At 46.7% G+C, this 24931-nt stretch overlaps 1 protein-coding gene across 7 annotated transcripts in view; it reads left to right on the plus strand.

Moving 5' to 3' along the window:
* The first annotated feature begins 2429 nt into the window (after positions 1-2429).
* Positions 2430-24931, plus strand: part of FGFR1 (fibroblast growth factor receptor 1) — a 40456-nt gene continuing 17954 nt past the window's right edge. For 5 of the 7 annotated variants that reach the window (XM_015565211.1, XM_015565212.1, XM_015565215.1 and 2 more), the window contains exon 1: positions 2434-2608. In XM_015565211.1, the coding sequence (XP_015420697.1) occupies positions 2518-2608 (91 nt within the window). In that variant the 5' untranslated portion in view covers positions 2434-2517. Of the gene's footprint in view, positions 2609-24931 lie in introns of all 7 variants that reach the window. The other 2 variants (XM_015565217.1, XM_015565218.1) reach the window with 1 other exon arrangement.

The following is a 24931-nucleotide window of genomic DNA, read 5'->3' on the forward strand; positions in this document are numbered from 1 at the left end:
CATCACTTTGGTGTATATTTGGGAGGTAAGGAGATGTGGAAGTGGTTTAGGGATGTCCTCTGGCAAGCATCCCCTCTATCCCAGGCCAGGGATCATGCCCCATCCTATGTCCTAGATGGCACATCTGTGAACTGTTTCCAAGGGTCTTTCTACCAATGGAATTGAAAGTCAAGGCTCTCTCATTTCCAGAGTTGCCTGGGATTTGTCCTTACCTACTTGGTTTCTCCGTGCCCAGGGATACTCTTCGGAGAAAATGAGTTTGCATCCGATAGAGCCAGATACGATCAACCTCTAATTTGCTTCCACCCCACCTTGTTCTCCAGCATCTGAAAACCTGGGTGATGAAAGTTTTGGTGCTGTTGCTTACCAGCTGCACGTCCTTGGGCAAAATACTTAACCTTTTTGAGTCTCAGTTTCTCCATGGCTAAAAGGGAATAATAATTCCTACCCCTCATAAGTTTATAGTGAAGAAGCAAGGAAGTTGTTTTTTGTTTGTTTGTTTGTTTTCTTATTCATTTCAGAGAGGAAGGGAGAGGGAGAGATCGAAACATCAATGATGAGAGAGAATCATTAATTGGCTGCCTCCTGCATGCCCCCCACCGGGGATTGAGCCAGAAACCCAGGCATGTGCCCTTGACTGGAATCGAACCTGACACCCTTCAGTCTGCAAGCTGATGCTCTATCCCAGTGATGGCGAACCTATGACACCATCTGACACGCGAACTCATTTTTTGGTTGATTTTTCTTTGTTAAATGGCATTTAAATATATAAATCAATATAAGAAATATGTCTTTGTTTTACTATGGTTGCAAATATCAAAAAATTTCTATATGTGACACAGCACCAGAGTTAAGTTAGGGTTTTTTTCAAAATGCTGACACGCCGAGCTCAAAAGGTTCGCCATCACTGCTCTATCCACTGAGCAGAACCAGCTAGGGCTGAAGTTTTATACTTACAGATTTTACCTAGTACATGCTTGACATGTAGTGGGTGTTCAGTAAACATTTGTACCGATCTCTCTCTTCTGGTCCCTTCCCTAAATTTAGAAAAATAAAAATGTTCACTACTCCTTTGATTGGAAATCATTAAGAAATCTTAGGGAAGCCTTCGGAGGGAGGTGGTGGTAGTATATTTGTACTCCCACTGGCAAGTACACGTGAACGAAGCCAAGAATCCGGGGGGTTTCTGCCAGCCGAGACTGACTCACTCACAGGGGCCCCGTCTGGCTGAGAGGAGGCAGGGCTGAAGCACCACATTAGGGCATGTTCCGGGGAAGTGGATTCTCTGAATAACTTGGATGGTTCCCTAGAGTATTTAGGACAAAAGCCACCTGGAAGATGGAGATGGTCACCCCGATATAGCCCAAACAGTGCCCCGAAAGTCTTATCACTCGGTAAATGTTTAGCAGCAACAATCCCTTGTTCCTTAAGACCCTGGGGGGTTGTCTTAAATTTTACCACTCCAGACCTGAGAAAGGTAAAGGGCTGTAGACTATGCTTTTAACCAGACTGACATGAGCAAGAAAGAGCCCTTTGACTCTTCAGCACAACCCTTTGTTTCCCACTTCTGGATTCATTTCTATCAGACACCAGCTGTCACCTTTCAGCATCAGGGAAGAGAACTGGACCCACCTCGCGGTTCCACACTCTAAGGCTCTTTTTAAGGAGTTGACGAGAGTTGTGTTCTCTCCCTGAGGGAAGCTGATAGAACCTGAGATCCCTGCGATGCGTATAGTTCTCAAGACAAAAGAGATCTTTTTTTTTTCCAGCTCACTCGTCACATAGGTCGAGAGAGGGTCAGTATCTTACTTGGCTCCCATTTCCTAGTCCTTGCCTTAATATTCTCTCTCTCTCTCAGAGAGAGAGAGAGAGAGAGAGACATGGATGTGAGAGCCAAACATCAATTGGCTGCCTCCTGCACGCCCCCTACAGGCCAGGCTCTTCATCTCTCTTTACCCACACCAAACCCTTTGTTTTGCCCTGGAGGGAGTGAAGTCTTAGACTAGAGTCATCAGCATACTGAAGGCTCCAGCATACTCTGAGATGCCATTGCCCATGAGGCAGCAGACCTGTTTTGGATTTTCATAAAGTCATTTGCTTTCCCAGCACAAGTGATCTTGGTGCTTATGCCTTAGAGAACTTCATGACGATTTTCTCAGCAAAGCTTGTACACAGTCCACACTCAATAAATAATTATAGAACTGGATGAAAACACTCCTTTCTCTGAGTAAGACCTTTAACCTTGAACTCTGCATTGGGGCAGACCACAGTTCTCTGTGCTTAAAGGAGTAAGTTATTACTTCAAGCACCCTCTGGACAGGGTGACTGTGTGCCTGCTTTACCTTCTTTTGCTCCTTGCCCCCCCACCCCCAACCCCACCACCAATGCAGACCCTCCTAATTTTTTGTTGTTTTTTTTTCTTTTCTCAGAGTCAGCTTGAAAAGGAGGTTCAAGCTCAGGGCGGAGTCTCCATGGAGGTGTGGAGCCTTGTCACCAACCTCTAACTGCAGAACTGGGATGTGGAGCTGGAAGTGCCTCCTCTTCTGGGCTGTGCTGGTCACAGCCACACTCTGCACTGCCAGGCCAGCCCCGACCTTGCCTGAACAAGGTAAGCACTGGCTGAGGGTCAGCCCGGAAGTCCGGCCCTCAGAAACAGGGCAGGCTGGGACGGAGGTGATGTGTTTGGAGGTGATGTGGAAGGCTCATCCCCGGTGAGGAAAGACTCCCAAGATACCTGGGCTGGTTCGGGCCTAATTATAAACATAACCAACCTCACAAAAAGTTGGGGCATGAAGGCTGGTGACATCATTTGTCAGAGGTGACATGCTCTAGGTGGTTTTATGCTTTTCTCTTCTGAAAAAAAGAACTCCTGATTGGGATCCAAGAGCCAGCTCTCTAACTTAGACCATTAATGAAGTGGGGTTGGGTGATGCAATGGGGAGTGAATGACCTATGAATTTGGGGTTAGAACTTACATCAGGCTACAGGGGAGGTTGAGGGGTGTGGGAGTTTGATAAAGACCCCTGGCTTCTAAAATTGTCCCAGAGACACATCTTCTGTGAGGGTTGGCAGCTATGCCCACGGGCTTGCCATTTACCTTTCTTGACCACATCTCACAGGCCCTGTTTGGAGGTCGGCTGAGGGTATGTGCTGTTGGAGAGATTTGGAAGAGATTGAGAACCGGGGAGCATAACGGGGCCCGGGAGCCGGGAGAGATCTACAGCTTGTTGGGAGAGCAGAGCGCTTATTATATTAGTAATGGGAAGGACTTGCCCTGCTGCTCTTGGGATTTGCTGGAGTTATAAAAATACTTCATGGAGATCACAGGTACAACGTACCTGGGGACTTTCATGGATCTCTAAGAATTAATATTTGAGCGTTTCTGCAGCCAAAGGGTGTGTGGCTTGTGATTCAGGGGCTGATTACATAAATAGACAAGGTTGGCAGGCGGTGGGTGAAAGGCTCAGTGTGCCCATGGCATGGTGACTGCATTTAAAGTGGTTGTCAGTCTCAGCTGTCAAGACCTGTTTGAATCATAAACGATTGAGTGAGAATATTTGTCCACTTGCGTAGTGATGGGGAAGGAGGAGGGAAGGGTGCGTGAGACTTTCTAGAGTGTGCACTGGCTGGAGCAGGCAGATTAATGTTGCATTCAGTAACAGAACTAAAGACAAGACCCGAGCTAGCACATGACAAAGACCCAAAGCAGGAGAGACCTTCTCCACCATCTGGTAGTAGGGAGATACCAGTAAGTACAGAGATTATCTAAATACAAGGTAGACCATGTTTAAGCCACATAATGGAGTTACAACAAAATGCAATGGGCACGCAGAGGACGAGGGGAGCAGAGAACATTTGAGATGAGCCCAGAGGGATGGGAAAGGGTTTGGAAGAGGGAGCTGATAGGCATTCCAGGTGTGACAGCATGAGTGACGGTTCTGAGGCAGGATGTACCAGGTGTACAGAGAATGATTTACCTGGTAAGTAGGTAGGTAGTCGTGGGAAGTAACACCCAGAAAAATTAGATTGAGTTATGAGCATATGGAAGGCCTTAATGTCTTGCTGTACTTAAGTGGGAATCTTGAAAAGTTTTACACTTTTAGAAAACTAACCTGGTAGCTGAATTTGGATGGATGGGAAGAAGAAGATGGACTTGTTTGAATTCTGCTCCGCCACTTAATAGCTGCATTACTTGCTTTGACAAATTAGTCGAACACACTAAGCCTTGGTTTGCTCATCTTTTTTATTTTTAATCTTATTTATTGATTTTTTAGAGAGACACATTGATTTGTTGTTCCAACTTATTTATGCATTCATCTGTTGATTCTTTTTTAAAAAATATATTTTATTGATTTTTCACAGAGAGCAAAGGAGAGGGACAGAGAGTTAGAAATATCAATGAGAGAGAAACATCGATCAGCTGCCTCCTGCACAACCCCCACCGGGGATGTGCCCACAACCAAGGTACATGCTCTTGGCCAGAATCGAACCTGGGACCTTCCAGTCCGCAGGCCGACACTCTATCCACTGAGCCAAACCAGTTAGGGCCATCTATTGATTCTTGTATGTGCCCTGACCAGGGATTGGACCCACAACCTTGGTGTTTTGGGACGACATGCTAACCAACTCAGCCAGGACAGTTCGCTCATCTTTAACATGGGGACAACAATAAAGGATTAAGTGAGCTGATCCAGACAAAGCACCTAAATGTAAAATGTTAGGAGCTCTGGAAAGAGAGTTAGAAGTTTGTTTTTAATGTTTAGCTAAATGAAGTGAGGGTATAAACTAGGTTGGGGGCCCTGAGGTTGTAAAGGAAGGAAAAAATATCGGCGACACTATAGAAATAGAATCTATGGGTTGGTTTAAGTAGGTTGGATGGTAACTAGAGACGCAGACAAGGTGAGGTGAGGGGAGTAAGTTAGGTGGGGAGGTTTGTGAGGCGTAGAGATGATCTGGATCTGCCACAGTGAAGATGGTGATAAGAGAGTCCAAGAGCAAGGAGGGCTTGGATGAGGTGTCAGAATGTGAGTTTATGATGGACTCTAACGTACTTTTAAACAACAAAAAAACACCGTTCTCTAAGAAACTCTTTTGCAGCCCCAAAATGGAGGGTAGCCTGAGCCCTTATAAGCAGAAAGGGGGTGTCTAAGGGTACAAGCATTGGAATTTTAGCGGTGGTGGTAGAAATGGTGGAGGGGGTAATGAAGCTGTTGGCTGTGGGTCCAAGCAGGGAAAGGAAGCCGGGGCAGTGATGGAGGATGGAGCCAGAGTGCTGAAGGTCCTGATGAGGACGAAATGCAGGACCCCTGAACAGGAAGGAGGGAACAGGAGAGGTGGAGGGGGCATTCGGAGGCTGTGCAGCAGTGAAGAGTTAAGTCAGATGGCCACTTAAAAAAAATCAACCTGATTGAGGTATAATTTACATTCTGTAAAATAGACCATTTTAACTGTATAGTTCGATGTGTTTTGATAAACGTAGCTACCAGCCCTATCAAGATATAGAACATTTTCATCCCCCTCAAAACTTCCCTCAGGCCCCTTTGTAGCCCAGACCCCTGGCAACCACTAATCCACTTCCTTTTTTTCTCGTTTTCTTTTTTAAAATATATTTTTATTGATTTCAGAGAGGAAGGGAGAAAGAGATAGAAACATCAATAATGAAAGAGAATCATTAATCAGCTGTCTCCTGCACATCCCCTCCTGGAGATAGAGCCCAAAACCCCGGCATGTGCCCCGACTGGGAATCGAACCCTAACCTCCTGGTTCATAGGTCAATGCTCAACCACTGAACCACACCGACTGAGCCTGATCCACTTTCTGTCACTACGGCTTACCTTTGCCTCTTGTAGAATCATATATAGTGGAATTATATGGTGAATGTGTATTCATTCACCTGTTGATGGTCCTTTAGGTCAGCGGTCGCCAACCTTTCGGACCTCACAGACCACCAGTGGTCCACAGACTACCGGTTGGCGACCGCTGCTTTAGGTTGTTAGCAGTTTTGGCTTTATTACTAAAATTCCTGTGAACATTTGTGTACAAGTCTATGTGTGAGCATAAGTTTTCTCTGGACTGCCTTGGTTTTGATTTTGGCTCTACTTCCTGACTGTTGGCTCTAGGGAAAGTTCTTTGCACCTCAATAACTTATATTGATAATAAACATCTAATCCTAAGTTCATAGTGAATATGAAATGAAACTGTATGCAAAGCTCCTAGAACAATAAACGGCAGTTGTGGGTACCATTTCCTGGGACTCCTCCTCCCAGGAGACAGCCCATGATGAGGGGCTTGTGTCATGGGTGGACTTGGAATGCCTGAGGACACAGAAGTAGAAGTCCACTGGACCTGGAGAACAGTTCCCTGTTTGATTGCGTAAGTCCCTCTCCTAGTGCAGCCCTTTCACATAACTTATCCCTCTTGAGCTTTGTGATAACAGGACACATGCCCCATCGTCTTCGGAGTACTGTTGCGAGGTCACAAGGGACAGTCTATCTTCATGCTTTGTAAACTATAGGGTATCTCACAAATAAATGTAAAATATTGTTATGTAATCTTGGCCCTGCTGATTGCTAAATAATCATCCTGCCGTTGTCCTCAGAAAAAGAGTGTAATCTGTGTATAAAAAGTTTGTGCAAAGGTTTAAAGCAAACTACCCAAAACCTTGCTCACACTGAGAGCTTTTCCTCTTCAGAAAGGCTTTGCTGTGAGTGTGAAGGTGTGTGTGTGTGTGTGTGTGTGTGTGTTTTGAAAACCCCTCCCCCAGTCTGCAAATGCTCCTGAGGGAGTGGGGAGGGCCTGGAGTTTCTGGCTGTCTTTGGAAAGTTGATTTAATAAGGGTTCCAGGAAAACCAGCCTCCCTCCCTCCCTCTCCTTTTTCTTCTCGGGTTTAGGAACTTAAAGAGACTCAGCTTGTTTCAGATTGGACTTTGAGGGCGGGGGCGTTGTGTGGATAGACTAAAGCTGGGTCACGGGCAGAACACCCCTTTAAAAAGATAAACACCAACTTGAAAGACATTCTGAGCTTGAGGAGGGTTGTGTTTGTGTCTTTTTCTCTTTTTTAGAGTAAGACTTGGGGAAAAGCAAGTAAAACGTTTGCAAGGCCACTTCTTGCAATTGGGAATGGGGGTCCTGCCCCCTTTTCTGCATAACGTGGTTAAATACCCCAGACTCTGTGGTTGACGGGACAGTATGAGACGATGCAGTCGCAAAATACTTGCCTACATGCTTGGAAATCTGCAACTAATAAGCAATTTAATGGGCAGGGGTTTACAGCTCCTCCCACCTCTCCAGATTTGAAGGAGTCTGGTGGCCGGTTGAAGGGGGAGAGGTTACACTTAATGGAAAAGCTGCAGTTTCCAATTCTGGCTGCAAGCCCCCTGGATGCCGTGCGCTACAAAGCAAGGCTTTGTCTTTGTGTTCCACAGAAACCTGTGACCATGGGGGAGAGGCTGCAAGTGGTACCAGAGACATGGCTCCAGCCTCAAGTTTATGCCCTGGCCACCCCAGGCAACCCCCTCCCCACAGGTCCCATGGCTGTCTGTGGCCCAAAGGGATATTCATCTCAGTCTATCTGCAGAGGAGCCTTCCAATAGGTGCTTGAGGCTATCCCACTACCAGCCTCCGACAGGCACTGATCCCGCTGGCTGCATGCAGCCCATTGGTGTGGCTCGAGGACCAGTGTCCAGTGGCTGCCCTGGGACACATGCAGGAACGCTCCTCCACCCCACCGCACCCCAATGTAATTTCTTCTTGCGAAAAGAACCTGTTTACTTCTGATTCGCACACTGTATGTATGGGAGGAGTTTCTTCACCCTCTGCCAAAAGACAAGTAGAATTACATGGAGCAAAAGGTGATGGTGGCTGACCCACTTGAGAACAAGGACAGTGGATTCAGGACGGTAGAAATCTGCAGGGTGCTGAGTCTCCAGGTTTTCCCAGAGGATCTGCTCTGTCCCACATCCTTCTCCCCAGAGAGGGGTGTCTGGAGTGCTTTTGAAAGAGAGTGTTTGCAAGTGTTTTGCTGAGCTGAGCAGGGTGGGGGTAGGGAGGCCAGTGCTCAGCATGTGAGGGAATGTGAGGGAGGAGTGCTTGACCAGGCCGGCGAGTGCAGCAAAGCCACTCCAGAGCTGTGTTCTTGGCTCTCGCTTCTGCATTGCTACACCATTAGCTCCACTGATTTTCCACTCTGGCTTTGCCAGCCAGCTCCCCGAAGTCTGGGAGGAGGAATTTCTCAGGGAAGAACAAATGGCTGTCCAGAGCCCTTGCCTTTGGTGGGGGAGGGGAGGGAGCCCAAACAAAGAATCAGGCCGGGGTTCTGTCACCCGGATTCTGTGACTACCTGGAGTGTGGAGTGGCAGACAGGAACCTGAGAGTGTCCTCCTTCTGGCATGGCCCTAGCACAAAGGTGGGTCATCAGGGCTCGGCCAGGGTGCTTGCTCCTGGTCTGGCAGAAGCAGTGAATGACGGCTTGTGTCTGGGGTGCTGACGGATGGCCTTGGGAGAAGTGAGTCCCAGGGAGTCATTATCCCGGGAGGGCGAGGTCCAGGGTCAGAGAGCCTGACCAGCAGCTGTGCCCTGTTTTCACAGTGCCTGGTTCCTCTGGGGCCGCTGGGGACTCCAGCTCACCCTGTAGACACCACCTATGCCTCTTCCTTCCTTCCCCGAAGCCTGGAAATGAGACAACTGTTTCCCTGCTGACTGGGGAAAGTCCAGCTGCTCTGAAGCTCCTGGCCTCCCCAGTCCAGCTGCCCAGGCCTCCCTGTTCATTCTGGAGTGTGACTGTGCAAACATTCTCTTCTCCCTACCTCCTGCCTCCCATGCCAGGCCCCAAGTGATTGAGCTGAAAGTTAACTGCTCTACCTGGGTTCCTAAGGACCTGGAGTAAATCCCAAACTGTCCTCTTAGAAGAAGCCTTAGGCTGCTCCTGAACTTGGGAGGAGGGGAGTGTTCTGACATCCAGCTGGTGATGGCCAAGTAGAGGAGCAATTGCCTGAAGCCCCCCCCCGGGTAGGTTTGTTGCCGCTTAGACATTGCGCTCCTGCCCTCAGAGTTCCCCTCTTGATTCTTGGTTCATGCAGAATCTTCTTACCTTTCCACTGGCCAAATGAGGTGGGCCAGTTTAAAGGGTTTGTGGCGCTAACCGGTTTGGCTCAGTGGATAGAGTGTCGTCCTGTGGATGGAAGGGTCCCAGGTTGAATTCCAGTCAAAGGGCACATGCCCAGGTTGCAGGCTTGATCCCCAGTAGGAGGTGTGCAGGAGGCAGCAGATCAATGATTATCTCTCATCATTGATGTCCTATCTCTCTCTCCCTCTCCCTTCCTCTCTGAAATAAATAAAAATATATTTTTTAAAAATAAAGGGTTTGTGCCCTGCTCTACCTAGTGTGCCTCAGTTGTTTGGAGCATCTTCCCATGTACCAAAAGGTGGCAGGTTTGATTCCTGGTCAGGGCACATACCCAGGTTGTGTATTCGATTCACATTCAGGGCAAATATTGGAGGCAACCAATCTATGTTGATACCTCTCTCTCTCTCTCTCTCTCTCTCTCTCTCTCTCTCTCTCTCTCTCTCCAATAAAAATATATCCTCAGATGAGGATTTTTAAAAATAAAGGGTTTGTGCCCTGTAAGCTGGGGAATGCTGGGGTGAGGTGTCTGTCCAGTGAGATCAGACACAGAGAAAGATTGGCTCCTGCAGAGCTTGAAACTCAATGCTCCTTCCTCATCCCACATGTTGTGGTGTGGCTGAGCCTCCTGGGATGGGTTGTGTAAAGGGAGGTGAATGTTGGGGCAGCAGACTCTGCCATTTGACTGAATGCCACTGTGTTTCCCAGGCCTTGGATGTGTAGGCACATTGAACCTCAAAGGTCAAGGAGTTCAGCAAAGTGTGGACTTCAGTGGTTGTGAACAGGACAAGGAAAGAGGTTAAAAACCAGCAACACGGAAGTTTCAATTCTTAATCAACAAAGGAAGTTGAATTTCAAGCGAGACCTAGCCCCTGGCTAATGGTCCTTTCTTTTTTCATTCACTGATTTCCCCTCCCCACCTCTCCATTAGGCAAACCCAACTCTTCCTTTTTCATTTTTGAATGCAACATACACATTTCTACCTAACCATTATTTATCCTGGTCCCTTGCTGGAAATGGCCATCCCTATCCTTTGATCCTTTCACTTTTTTTTTTTTTTTGAGCCTTTTACTTTTTTTGGTAATTCCCATTCTTGGCTTAAGGTTTAACTTGGGTTTAGTCTAAGGCATAGTTTAGGGCCATCTCCTTGAAGCCTTCCTTTGTCTCCAAACTAATCATTTCTTTTTCCCCCTTTCTGTTTAACTTTACTCTGCCTTACAGTATATGTAGTTTTTAACAGAGCTGTTTCCTCCACTTAGAGCAATCAGAAAGAATACTTTTATAGCTGTTAAAACATGGACATTTTGGTATGTAATCTAGGGTCATCAGAGAAAATTCAGAAAATACAGATTTAAAAAGCAAAACTCATTCCTATCATCCAAAAATAATCACTGCTATGAATATACCTTTAGACCAGGGATGGGAAATGTCTGGCCCGAAGGCCGTATAAGGCCCATGAAATCATTTGGTCTGGCCCTACCTAGGCATTAGGGATGAGTTGGTTAAATATTTGACCAAAAACAGCAGGCTAATTTTTAAGTTGATAATTTTGTATGGCCTGGGAATGATGTTATAAAATATCTAAATGGCCCTTGGCAGAAAAAAGGTTCCCCACCCCTGCTTTAGACTATTTTTCTTGCATTTATACAAATGTAGCTTCTCAACAATGGATTTATATGCTATATACTTGTTTGTGACTTAAGCACATATTTATTGCATAGAAAAAATTTTCACCATGCATAATAACCACATATAACTCCATTGTATGGGTGTGCAAAGTTTATTTACTTACCAGTCTTCTACTGCTGGGCGTTTAGGCTAATTTCAATATTTTCACTTAAGTGAATAGACTTTTATGAATAAAAGTTGTTCATGTATCCAAGAATACTTACATTTCGAAACTGTTGATTACATAGTGCCAAGTTGCCGTTAAAAGCCCTGCCCTAGTTGCTCAGGGGTTAGAGTGTTGCCCATGCATCCAGAAGTCTCGATTCGATTCCCAGTCAAGGGTACATACCTGGGTTGCAGGTTTGATCCCTGGCGCCAGCCTAAGCCTATTAGGAGTCAAGCAATCAATGTGTCTCTCTTTTAGATCAACGTTGCTCTCTCTCCCTCTCCCCCTGTCCCCCTGACCCCCACCTCTCTGTCTCCCTCCCTTCCACTCTAAATAATCAATGGAAAAATATCCTCGGGGCCCTACCTGGTTTGGCTCATTAGATAGAGCGTTGGCCTGTGGGCTGATGGGTCCCAGGTTCGATTCCAGTCCAGGACACATGGCCGGGTTTCAGGGTCGATCCCCAGTAGGTGGCGTGCAGGAGGCAGCCGATCAATGATTCTCTCTCATCATTGATGTTTCTGTCTCTCTCTCCCTCTCCCTTCCTCTCTGAAGTCAATTTAAAAAAAATTTAAAAAGACGGAAAAAAGAAAAATAACCTCGGGTGAGGACCAACGACAACAAAAAATTGCCCTAAAAAAATTATACAGTAAAGAAAGGTATTTTACAATAATAATAAATCCTACTGATTGCATCTTTACACCCTGCATGCTTTACATTTTTGTATCTTCGCACCGATCCCATAACCATAGGTTTATTCCTACATGAGACTGGGTTTTCCTCAAAACTTTGGGCAGACCAGCGCTTCAGTTTAAACATTGCTAGGTCAGGCCCCTTTACCTCACAGGCACCAGGCTTCACCTTCCTTTCTGGGGCGGGTTGTGCCTGTGTGAGAGGCTGGGGTAAGAGCTGCTGGAGATGCTTGCCTTGTGCCGTTTCTTGTGTGATGTTCTGCTGTTAACTTCGAAGTGATGCCTCGGTCCTAGGCCTGTGAGCTGCCCTAATGAAAAGTGGTTTCCTAGCCCAGAATCATCAATAGAAGAAAAACCCCATTGAGGGAGGCTGCCTTTTCCACTGTAGCCAAGACCTCCTACAACATGGAGAAGATCTAGGGTCAGAGGTCCCCAAAGTGTCAGATGCTACAGCCAGGTTTTCTTGGCAGGTCACACTTATTCTAGAACGCAGTGGGGCTGCCGGGACACATAAGCCACCTAGATGGCTTCTGAAATGGCTGTGGTCCCACGCTGTCTGATGGATGGAGGCTCAGAGAGGCTGCACCATTGGCGTTGTTTTGAGGTTACCAGCTATTTTTTTAAAAACTGGAAGAGATGTAAAAAAAAAGGGGGGGAGCAAGAAAAATTTTCTTAGGCTTTACATTTAACAAATGAATGCTTTTAAAGATATATATTACAGTGTAGTTGGCCTAGTCACCAAATAATGACAAGATTTTAAAAGTACATATTAACTTATGGTATACTATCTGAAGTGTATGCTCAGCAATAAAACAAGGATTTACAGAAGTTGTTCGGTAAATGTCTTCTTCCAGTTCTGTCAGCAACTATCTGGGTAAACTTTTGGGGGAGAAACATCACAAGTCTTGGAGGTCCCTCTTGTGGGGAGCCCAGAACAAATGCCATCATCCCCCCCCCCCAGCCACACCGTGGGTTAGGCCCAGCCCTGGCCAGCGTTACTCTCAGGAGACTTACGCAAATACAATAAGTGACTCATATAAGAATTGTCATCCAAAGACTACATCAAATACGGACATAAACCCAGGTTATGAGAACATCTGAAAACACAGAGCGGGCCTCTTTCCTTCAGGGAAAGGACAAATTCACCATTACTTGTGGGCTCTGATGAGGTGTGTGTGTGTGTCTGTGTGTGTACGTGTATGGGTGTACGTGTGTGTAAGCCATAAAGGAAAGGTTTGGTTTTGTCTTTTGTTCACTACGGCACCTTAGAATAATTTATTGTGTGATACGTATTAACTAATACTTTTTGAATAAATGAATTCATGCATGAACACAGCTAAGTGATCATTTTTCTTGTTTAAAAAGTACCTAAGCTTTCTAGTTGTAAAAAGGAAAAGATAGGAATAAAATCCTTTTCAACAGGAAGGTACAGAAAATAGGTGATAACTAGTTATTGCTACCACATATTGAGCTCATGTTATCCAGTGCAGTGATTCTCAGATTTTCACTGCAACAGACCTCACCAGGCCGGCTTGTTAAAACCCATGGCTGCGTTCCCTCCCAGAGCTCTTGAATCTGAAGCAGGACTCCGAGCTTGAGGGTTTTAACAAGTTCCTAGAGAATGCGTATGCTACCCATCCAGGGGCCACACTTGGAGAATCTCTGATGCAATTAATTCTCCCCGGAAAAACGTCTATAAGGTAGGTGTTATTTCCACTTAACAGTTTTGGGAAACTGACTCGGAGTTCTCAAACAAAAACTTGCCGAGGTTAAGCAGCAAATAAGTGGTGGAGCTAGAGTTCAGACTCGGGGCTATCTGATATCAGTGCTTTCAGTGCTGGGGAGAGATGAGGAAGGTGGAAAGCCTGAGAGTTGAGGAAGAGAAATTAACAATAGATAGGGAGGGAGAAGGGAAAGGTAGTAGAGGACTAAGTCGGTTAGCCTGTGGGTATTGAGAGAGGAAGGACGGAAAGGGAAGATGGTCTGAAGCTTTCCTTGGAAAGTAGGAGACCCTCTTCCTGGAGCTTTACGTCAATTATCAGAGCCTTTGGAATGCTGATCAGCTCTCCAGCTGGTTGCATCCAGAAATCTCTGCTCACTTATTGTCAACCTTCAGAGTTTACATTTGGAATTAAGGTTTATTTTCCTTAGGTTTTAGGAATTAGCTTTTGAACCTTAGAAGAGTCAGGTTCCTTAAGTTAACTACTGAGTGAAGTTCTCCCTTCGGCCTTTAAAACGTTTATCAATGTTATCTGAGCAACCAAGGCTGTGTCACTTCCTGAAGGGTACATTTGGAGGCTGCATTTATTTTATGCCTGCCCTTCACTCCCCTCAGACTCCAAATCCATTTTGAACATTTATTTACTTTGCCAGGTCTCCGTGAAATAAATCCTTCTAGAATAACTGGGCTCCAGCATTCTGCCAGGCACAGCCTCTTGGCCACTCCATATTTTCCATTCTAAGGCTTCTGGTAAGAACAGGCCAGAGACAAGAGATGAAAAGAAATACTTATTGAAGGTGCTGATGTCTGGAGCTCTGTGACCAAAACAGAACCCCTCTTGCCTTCCTTCACACCCAGGAGAGCTTTGTGCTAGTTGTGGGTAGGAGGGGACAGCAGTGAGTTACGCTCAACTCCGAAGGCCCAGCTGAAACTTGGAATGTAGGCTAGAGCTGGAGCTTGTCAAGTCCATCATCAGCCTTTCCATGTCACACTTGAGGCCTGAGTGTGGAGGGGACTTGCCCGGAGTCACACAGGTAGTGATGGCACCTGTCATCTCAGTGATTTCTACTCAGATGCCCTTTCTGCTACGCCCAGCCCACCTGTGGTCAAGCAGAGTTTGGAACTAAGGATTTCAAACTAGGTTCTCATTCTCATCCCTTAGGACAGCGATGGCGAACCTATGACATGCGTGTCAGAGGTGACACGCGAACTCATTTTTTTTGGTTGATTTTTCTTTGTTAAATGGCATTTAAATATATAAAATAAATGTCAAAAATATAAGTCTTTGTTTTACTATGGTTGCAAATATCAAAAAATTTCTATATGTGACACGGCCCCAGAGTTAAGTTAGGGTTTTTCAAAATGCTGACACGCCGCGCTCAAAAGGTTCGCCATCACTGCCTTAGGACATCTGGAATATTGACACAGCTCCGAGTAGGAATCTCTCCCCCAAGATCCTGATTATTCAAGTTGTTTGAGCAAAGGCGTCCCCAGTGGAGATATTGGCCCGTACCCTCCCCCAAACCTTTGGTCCTGCTGCTTCTACCTGCTCTCTCCCAGACAGCCATACCTCTCAGGTAGAAAGGTCCCTAAATCATGTCCTTCTAATTTCATAAAATACGAAGTACTAAATGCTTGACCTTCATGAAGTGTGTAAAGGAGAAAGAGAGAAGAATGAATGGGTGGTACCTGAATGGACCCTCTAAGTCCTTGCCATCCTGCAATTCTTTGGGACAGACCAGTCATCCCAGGTGTTTAAATTTCATGGGCCAAAATGTCCCTCCTCCTATATTTTAGAAACTACATAGGGTTGACAACTTATTTTGCCAAGTAAAAACCTGTTTTAAAAAAACCAACTCTACTCTCGCCATTTTTTATTGTGATAAAATAAACATCCCATAAAATCGACCCTTTTCAAGTGTACAGATCTGTGGCATGAGCACATCTCATTGCTGTGCAGCCATCACTCCAGATGGCTTGTTCACCTTCCCAACCAACTCTTCCCCCGTCCCCTTCCCCAGTCCGGGCCACCACCGGTCCACACCTTTCATTGTAAAAGGATGTTTAGCACCTTTATTCTCAAAATGTAAAAAACAAAGGGCATGTCTTTAACATTGAGCCCACTCCCTTCCCCACTGCAGGGGGCAGTGACCTTCTTATGCAGAGCTCTGTGACCAGACCCTTCATGGCGTCGATGGGATCAGACGAGGGGAGAAGACGGCAGACGCCTTAGGGTGCTGAGAGCCCCGGGGAAATTGTGCGCTCATGCACCCGTTTTTGTTTTGGGGGGCTAAAAGGCAAATTCTGACACAGCCGAAACCTCTACTAATTCATCAGCAAGTTTAGGGAGCAGCAACTTTTTCCTCCCCAGCTGCTAGTGGTGTTTCCTTCCCCAAACTAGGTCTGCTGGGCATGGGGGAGGGGAGGCCCTCCATCAGAGAGACCCTCGGAGGGGGTCGGGGTGGCGGGGGGAGGGCAATACATTCCTTTTCTTTGAGGAACCTGACCGGACTTTAAGGTTAGAGCACCGCGGAGTGCGAGCTGGAGGGTTACCTTTTCCTCGTTGATTCATCTCGCTCTCCTCCCTCCCCCACGCTTAATGATCTTTCCATTACAGAACCCAGACCAGGAAGTGCATGACAGGTCGCAGCTGCAGACACATGGCTGGGAGGCCTGGGCTCTGGGCCAGTGGTGGGAGGGTCTGCGGAGGGTCTGCACTCCCCTCTAGCAGCAGGACCGTATACACACACACACACACACACACACACACAGCATGCACACATGCACGTGCACACAATACACACACACACGCACAGCATGCACACATGCGCGTGCACACAATACACACACACACATGCATGCACACCCTTCAGCTACTTGTCCAGCTTTTCCCTTACAACTTAGTGGAAGGCGTTTTTATTTCTGTGTTGTAACAGCTGGTGGCCAGTTGTACTTTTGACTTGACTTTAGGATGTGATTTTTAATAAAGACAGGAGAAGACCCCCTAAATTTCAGCCTATACAAGTGTCCCTCACTGGGCTTGGGGTTCTTTTGGGGGAGTTTTCCATTGTTGAACAGAGGTGCTCTGGCTTCCTTTTCCAAAATAGGACCTGCCTACGTGGCTGTAGAAGCTCACAAGTATCCGGGGACTAGTTGGGCACAGTTTTAATGCCTCCGAAACGACCCATTTTCCTCGTCACGATTCTATCTATAAACGCCAGGTTCACTACATGTTTTGGGGGGAGGTCTAGATGCAAGGGCATGGACTTTGCAAACACAAAGACCTGGGTTCAAATCACAGTGAATGAGTAGAGCCACCTCCATTCTTGGGTTGATTGGGGACAGCTCCTTCCACACACAAGTTTGCTCAGGAAATGTTAATTTACCCTAAACTGTGTCCTAGGGGGCAGTTGTCACACCGGAGTTTCTGTCTCCACCACCAGCTGTGTTGTTGGCTTTCTTCCCTGAATCTGCCAGGCCGGATTCCTCTGGTGCCAACTGTGAGATGGTGACACAAACTTCTAGGAACTGTGAGCCCGGACCCTTCCCCTAACTGTAGGGCACCCACCTTTGCCTCTACCTTTGCTCTCCCTGGGCAAGAGGGTTCTGCACCTCCTGCACGACTCCAGTGGACTTGCCTCTCCCCAGAGCACCTCTTTCTTCCTGGGAATCCTTTCGGGAAATGGATTAGAAGAGGTTTTTATTCCGGATCTGCGGGTAGTGCATCAGTAAATAGTTGGGGTGAAAGCTTTTGCCGGGGAGAAAGGAAGAAGGAGGATTTCTTTTAAAACAACTTCTGGGCACATTCCTTTGTTAATCACTTAATTACAGTCTTTGTCCCCAGCGTGAGAGCGCTCTCCCCGCAGTGGGAGGTAGGGAGAGGTGGGGGACACCACCCCTAGTTGGGAAAGCAGTATGCTATGAAGGCATGAAGGAGGAGGCCTCAGGTGGAACCCAGCACAGGAACTTGAACCCAGGGTCCATCTGACGCTAGGTTACCCCCTCGCAACATCTGTTTGAAGGTTCCCACAAAACTCTGGGCCCCGGCTACTTTCCGCCTGGGGCTCCTGAGTGAGGTTCTGCGTGTCGGGGCCTCCTCTTGCCCAACTACTGGGGAGCTGTATTTGGGGGGTCGTGCAGTGGACGCAGGGCCCCGGCTGCAGCTTTGGCCCTCGCAGGTGGCTCTGCACTAAATTACAGTGATGAGGTGGGACACACAAAAGACTGAAATCTTTTTTTAATAAAAACAAAACAAAACGCCGGCCCCAAGCCTCTGGGCTGCTGAATGGCGATGGCTTCCTGTCAGGATTAGCCGGGCTGCCTGGGCATGTGTGCACTGCTTTCTCCTCAGGAAATACCTTCAGTAAGCCCCGGTGGGGTCCCCATGGCAACACGTGAGGGGACCTGCTGACAGAGCCCATTCAGCCCTCCATTGTTCCTCAGCCCCTTTGTCGGGAGGGAGCCGTATTGCTGCCCCTCTGGCAAACACAGCAGTTTGCAGTTTTGTGGGGCTGAATGTGGAGTTTTTACATTTTAATGGGCTCTTCTGGCTGTGGTCCATTTGCATGCAGAAAGGTCCCTCTTACTCCCCCCCCCTTTTTTTTTCTATTAAAGAAAACAACACACCCTACACTCCAAATCCCCTGGGTGGGGACGGGTGCAGGCTGCTGGATCAGGGTGTCAGGTCCCGCTAATTGATTTGGTGTTCCTGTCTCCTTCCCACGCATGCCTGCACTCCCCATGTCCCCAGCTTTCCCTGCATCTTGGGGACCTCATGAGTTCAGGGCATCCTGTATCTTTAGGGCTTCCTCTCTGTACCCCAAGCCTTGTCAGATAATAGTTGTTCCCTGGGATTTGGGTGAGATCCCCCCTCTGGCCTGGCCTTGTCAGACCAAAGTAAGTTTTCAGTTCCATTTCAAAGCCAAAATAACATAATAAAAAACCTTCGCAGAGGTCTCCCAGAGCCCTGCTGGGCTGTTCTGTGTTTCTTTTAAGTTTGCTTTCAAAGCCACCCCTAGTTCCTCCCCCACCCACAATTGCCCCCTCATTTATCTCTGGGGAGTTTGTGCCAAGACTGTAAACACTCCTGGACCACCAGTCCCCCCCACACACACACACGTTACTTGAAGAGGATGGCATTCTCTCTTAATTTTCTTAACCCAGAAATCCTAAATCAAAAGGATTTCAAAGGGCTGACAGAAACTGCGGCGGCCCTGAAACATCGTGCCTGGATTTTGCTGGGGGCTGGATATTCAGGCCCTGCCAACTTTGGAGTGTAGAATGTAGAGACATGCTCCTGACTTGGAGTGTAGATAAGACACATACTGTCCATGGACCAACCCACAGCCAAGCAAAATGAATAAGCACAAGATAAAGCCATGAAAATGTGTAAATCCTATTAAAAATGAGATGCATGTAGTTGGGGAAGACTTAGGGAAGTGATGGCGCAGTAGGAGGAGAAAGACATTCTGGTAGAAGCAAAGTCCTTTGGGTGGGAGAAAGCAAAATAAAAGGGGCAGTGAAGGCATTGGCTTGGCTGGAGAGGTGGGACCTGGAGACTGGACAGCTGGGGGAAGGGAGGTAGTCAGAGGCTCCGGAGTGTGAGGGCATGCGATGCAGAGTGCTGTGCTGAGCGGTGGGTCTGAGGATGTGTGATCAGGAGAGCTGGCCCCAGGGGATGGTTGATGAGCCCCTTTGCCTAATGTTCTTAATCTTCTCAGTGGAGTCAGGCAGGGGTCATCGGAGGTCATCAACTCAGCTGTAAACTAATCAAGGGTGAGGGGCTTGGGACATGGCAAGGTATCAGGTGACTGATCCACGATTGAGCCAGGGACACAGGAAGGGAGGGAGGAGCTGTGCTGTCTACCTGTGGCCAAGGCAGAGCTGTAAGTCCTGAGTGGTCACCTTGCTGTCCCATGTGCTGCATGAGAGTGAGGTGCTATGGGGGGTGGGGGGTGGGGCGGAACCGGCATCTAGAGCCAATGCTGACCCCTTTTGTGGCTTTGGGGGAAGTTCCTCACACCCTCCATTGCCTCATGTTTGAATGAGAATGAACGGGAATAACAGGAACATGAATTAACATGCCTTGTAAAAGTACCAAGTGCCATACCAAACAGGGCATGGTTACTGGTCTGCCACTGTCACTCTGCGCTCCCTCTCCCCCTATTTCCTCACCTGCCAGATGTGCACAGGCACATCTGCTCAACTTTAAAGGCTCAGAGTGTGGACAGGAGCGTGCTTTTGTAAGTTAAAAGCCCTAAGTTGTAAGGTCATGGTTGTGGGGCTGAGGAGATTGAGGGAATGAAAAAGGGAGGGTCAGGCCAAAGCAGCCAACTTGAGAATCCCACGTGTGAGATAAGAGACCTCGGTGCCATTAGACGGGATCAGACGATCAAACAGAAAGGTTTTCAATCATTTTTCTGAAGTCAAGGATTGCAAAAGACACGGTGAAGGTAGAGGCTGTCTTTCAAAGCGGTGGCCTTAGGATCTGGATTTGTGTGGATTCTGAGAGCCAGGCCAGCTGGGTTTGAATCGCAGCTTGGCCACTGGCTGGTGGCCAAGCTCGGTGGGCTGTCTCGGACACATACCGAACCTCTCTGTGCCTCAGTGTCCACTGTGTAAAATGAGGGTAATAAGTGTCCACTTCACCTGGTTGGTGTGAGGCTTAAATGAGAACTGTGCTCAGCACATAGTAAGTAAGTGGACACATCCAGAGGGTAGGGATAATATAGTATCACCATCATAGGAGTGCTGTGTGGGTTAAATGGTAGTTTGTGTTAAGAGCCATGACAGTATATGGGTTATAGTAAGCATGCTATAAATTATTGGCCAATATTAGTTTTACCGTTTTCAGAGTTATTTCAGGATCCCAAACCAATATATGGGAAGACACATGCTAAATTGCAGAGTGCCATGCAAATATATTGTTATTCGTGACTGGTTTCAGGTTAAGTTGTGGGGTTTTGGGGGTGGATAATTTCCAGACCAAACTGGCTGTTATGGGACCAGGGCTGGTGAAATGGTATTTCAAAATACATGTTCAGGTATATTTGTCCATGTGGCGTGAATGCCCTGCATTCATAGTCTACAGAGAATGTGCTCCCTGGGACTTTTTTAGTGGTTTTGTTTGTTGTTGTTTTTTGCTATTTTCTACCGTGAACCTTCAGTTCCTTGCTGGTCATAGAGTCTGACCTCGTGTCCCACCCCGCCTCATCCCAAGGCACTACCCTGCTCCTAAGCACCTTACCTTTCCTGTTTCCCTCCAAGTTTTCATCCTCACTCTAAATCCTTATTTAATCCACCACCGTTCCTTACCCTTACGTCCAACCTCTGCTGTGAATACCGCTGTCTGCCGTGACCACCAATATTTAAATTCTGTAACCTCAGAGCCTCTACTGGGTTCTTAACATTCTTCAGTTGTCTCATGTTGCAGACAAAGTGCCTTACACATATCAAGGTGTAATGTAAATCTGATCACTCTGGGTAGGGCTAGACATAGGTCTGCTGTTCCTTTGCTTAATCTGTTTCTTCTCCTTACAAGGGCTCACAGAGGCACCTAACGAATGAGAGCTATGTTGAAGAAAGTTCCCATCTTCTTGGATTCGGGGAAACTGGGGTCTCATCTCTCATAAGAATAAAAGGTTTGGGCCTCCTGTGATTTCATCGTCCCGCCCCACATGACACCCGTGGCTAGTAGGAGACACAGAGATTTAGAATCAAGAACTCAGATCTGATCTGATGTACCCAAGGCAAAACTGCCTGCTCGGTGACTGTGGCAGGTTTCTGGCGAGTCCTGTCATAAGCAGAATGCTGCATCCTGATGGCTAGTTAGGGATGACAAAGCTGTGGTATTTGGGAGGAAAGTTGGAAGGGAAAGGGACTGGTGGGGCCCTATTAACATTTGTCATGTTCTTAGACTTGAGAACACCATGGGAAACACCATCCCCACCTCTCTGTCTTGCTAGATGCTTCCTTGAGGATTATTAAAAAGTGTGGGTCCCCGATCTCCAAGATTCCTTTGAGGGGATAGAGAGACTTCATTAGAGAAGCACATGGGATTGGTGATTGCTGTATGACTCCCTTTCACTCACACTGAAGGGGTACCCATCCAGCCTGCACAGCCTTCCATGGGCAAATTGCCACCTGCACTGTCCCAGGAACCTGCCTCAGGGCCAGAGGCCTGCTCAGCCTCAGATTCACGCATCTAAGCAGGAGTCTTTGTTTTCTCCTGTTTTTTGGAGAGTTTTCTAAGGCATTGGCAGCCTTCATCCTCTAAGGATGTTCAAGTCAAGCCCTAGCCCTAACCCTCAACTCCCTGCTGCCAGTGAAGATAATAGTGACTCTGTGTTGTGCGCCTCGAAGCACAATGCACCTTTTTTCCACAGTGCACTTTGAACACATGGCACCTAGAGCCTGTGAGAATGAATTTGACTCACGCCAAACATTTTCAGCCTCCTACTAGGTCACCATGGAATCCAGATACCAAATGTCCTCCAGCTTCCATTCCCCATCTCGTCTCTCAGGAAACAAGACGCACAATGCGAGTGCTTTGGTCTGCATTTCCCTCCGAGTATCCCTGTTGCAATTAATCAGGTTCTCTAAGATTTGGAACGCTGGTTTCAAGTGGCTGAGCAATAAACTGCTTTCTTTCCTTCATCTTTCATGGCCAGCCTAATAAAGGTGTCAATTAGCTCCTTTCTTGTTAGCTAATATATAACAACAGTTATAGCCCTGGACCATCGGTCTTGACCAGAGAAAGGCCAGCTCAGAGGAGATGGAGCCACAGATGCAAGGGCCTTTCAGTGAGAGCATAAATGGGGAGACTGGAAAGACCAAAAGAGAATGGAGAGTAGTGACCGGATTGCTGTGGCTACCAGTGAGCAGTGATGCCCTCACATCTGCCACCTTACATAGGGACTCCCCAAGGTCCGGACCTCAGCTCTGGGTGGTGACACAGGTGGGTGAGGCCTGGTAAACCAGTGGTTGGTTACCTTTCCATCTCCTCCCAGAAGAAAGTGCATTATCCTTGCTTTGTAAATGGAGACTTTGACATCCGAGAGTACTGTTATCCATGAAAAAAATCCACTGTAGCCCAAAGGCCATAGGCTGATCTTTTAGTTCCTCTAAAAATTAGCCTTTGCCAGATGCTCAATTCAATTCAAGACCTATTAGGCATTTCCTGTTTCTGACTTTGTTGGGCACCGTGGGAAAATTGTAATAGTCAATTCTGCTCTGAGCTGCTTACGCTGTTTCTTCAGAGAGGTGAGACATGGACACTTTTCGCAGGAAACAATACACCCAACTATCCATCAACCAGAGAATGAATAAACAAAATGTGGCATAGCCACATAATGAAATATTATTCAGCCATTAAAAACAATGAAATACTGAGCCATGCAATAGCACAGAAGAACCTTCAAAACATGCTAAATGAAAGAAGCTATCACAAAAGACCATACATTGTATGATTTCATTGACATGCAATATCCAGTATAGGCACATCTATAGAGCGTATCAGTGGTTGCTTAAACTAAGGGAGAGATAGTGACTGCTAACGGGTATAGGGTTTCTTTTGGGGATGATAAAAATGTTCTAAAATTAATTTAGTATATCCATAACTATGGATATACTAAAAAGCATGGAATTATACAGGGGTGGGCAGAAGTAGGTTTACAGTTGTGAGTGTGAAAAAGTTTATTCTTACATTATTAGTTATTTATTATTGTATTATTTGTCATACGAGCAACTGTAAACCTACTTTTTCCCACCCCTGCATGATATAAATGGGTGAATTTTATGGTATATGGATTATATCTCAATAAAGGTGTTTACAAAAGAAACCATATAAGGTGATATGCAATTGAGTGCAATTTTGTTCGGTTCAGGGAGTACCTGTTTTACAGAAAATTAGGGTTGAGACGCTAGTGCCAACAGAAGGCTTCCTGGATGTCTTTGATGATGCGCTTTGAGTAGGGTAGAGTAGGAGGACTCTAGAGAAATGGCTGACAGGCTTGAGCAGAAGTAAGTTTTGTTGTGGGGGGAGAATGCACTTGGTGAAGAGAACAGCCAGACCTGGAGTGGAAAGTAGGGGAAAGAAGGTTGCATGGAGAGGTGGGAATAGATTGTGAGGAACCTTGGATATCAATCAGGGCTTTAGATTTTTATCCTCTGTACAGAGTGTAAACTTTAACAAATTTTTTCATTTATTGATTTTAGAGAGAGAAGGAATGGGAGAGAGAGAGAAACATTGATTTGTCATTCCCCTTATTTATGCATTCATTGGTTGCTTCTTATTTGTCCCCTGACCCACAACCTTGGCATATGGGGACAATGCTCTAACCCCGTGGTTGGCAAACTGCGGCTCACGAGCCACATGCGGCTTTTTGGCCCCTTGAGTGTGGCTCTTCCTAAGCCTTAGGAGTACCCTAATTAAGTTAATAACAGTGTATCTACCTATATAGTTTAAGTTTAAAAAATTTGGCTCTCAAAAGAAATTTCAATCGTTGTACTGTTGATATCTGGCTCTGTTGACTAATGAGTTTGCCAACCACTGCTCTAACCCACTTAGCTACCCGGCCAGGGCCCCACAATGTAGGATCTTAATTAGGAGTATAATAGACATAGCGCACCAAGGCCTGGAGCATCAGGGTGAGTCTGAACTCCGGGGGCAAGAAAAGGAAAGCAGGTTTGGAGGCTTTTTGTAGATCATGCAGAAGAGGTTTGTTTGCACATCCTGGTTGGGATGAGTGGGAAGTTCGGAATCCAAGCTGGAATCGGCCAGAGCCGGTCCCGGCAGGGCCAGGTCCCTTTCCTGCTTCCTCCTGGGGACTTAACCATGTTCTCCTTGCTACCTTTTTGTCTCTGGGGCCTGTCAAAATAGGCTGTGATGCCAGCAACTAAGAATTTGAGTTGACTGAGTTTACTGTTTGACCAACGGCTGGTACAGATCACGAGCTGCAAAATGTTTAATCTGTGAGGTCACTGAAGGGAAATGAGATTGGATCAATAGGAGTGTCTGCTGTTTCCTTAAGGGTCAAGTCTGAACTGCTTTTCTTCTACTTTCTTTTGGCAAAACCACAAACCGTTAAAAATGGAAAGAATCACTTTTTTTTTTAGGACCCACAAAAGCTTATTTTTAATCAGTTGTGTGGTCTGCTCACCTTTGTGGTTGGTGTTCTTCTTGACCCGATTCACAAAAATAAATGAATGCTAACCTAGTGGTTTCCAAACCCTTTCAAAGCAACACCTCCCCCCCTTTTGATGACTCAGTATTTACCCAATATTTAAGATAGAGCCCTTGGGTTGCAGCCTTGGCACCAAAGCCTGCTTTGAGGCCCCACTAAGGAAAATTGCTCCCTGGTGCCACCTGTCTTCTTCATTCGCAAGGTTTCTAGTGGACACCTGTTTAGCACTTCAGGATGAGTTCTGTAAAATGAGGATGGTGAAGGAGGAAAGGGAACTTACAAAGGAAGGCAATGAAGGGACAGTGTGGCTGTGAATGTGTCATTCGTCATTCTTGCATTATCCAGCAAGCATTTATTGGGCAATTCTTTTTTTTTAAAATA

The sequence above is a fragment of the Myotis davidii genome, unplaced genomic scaffold, assembly GCF_000327345.1.
Source record: "Myotis davidii unplaced genomic scaffold, ASM32734v1 scaffold93, whole genome shotgun sequence".
Lineage (NCBI taxonomy): Eukaryota > Metazoa > Chordata > Mammalia > Chiroptera > Vespertilionidae > Myotis > Myotis davidii.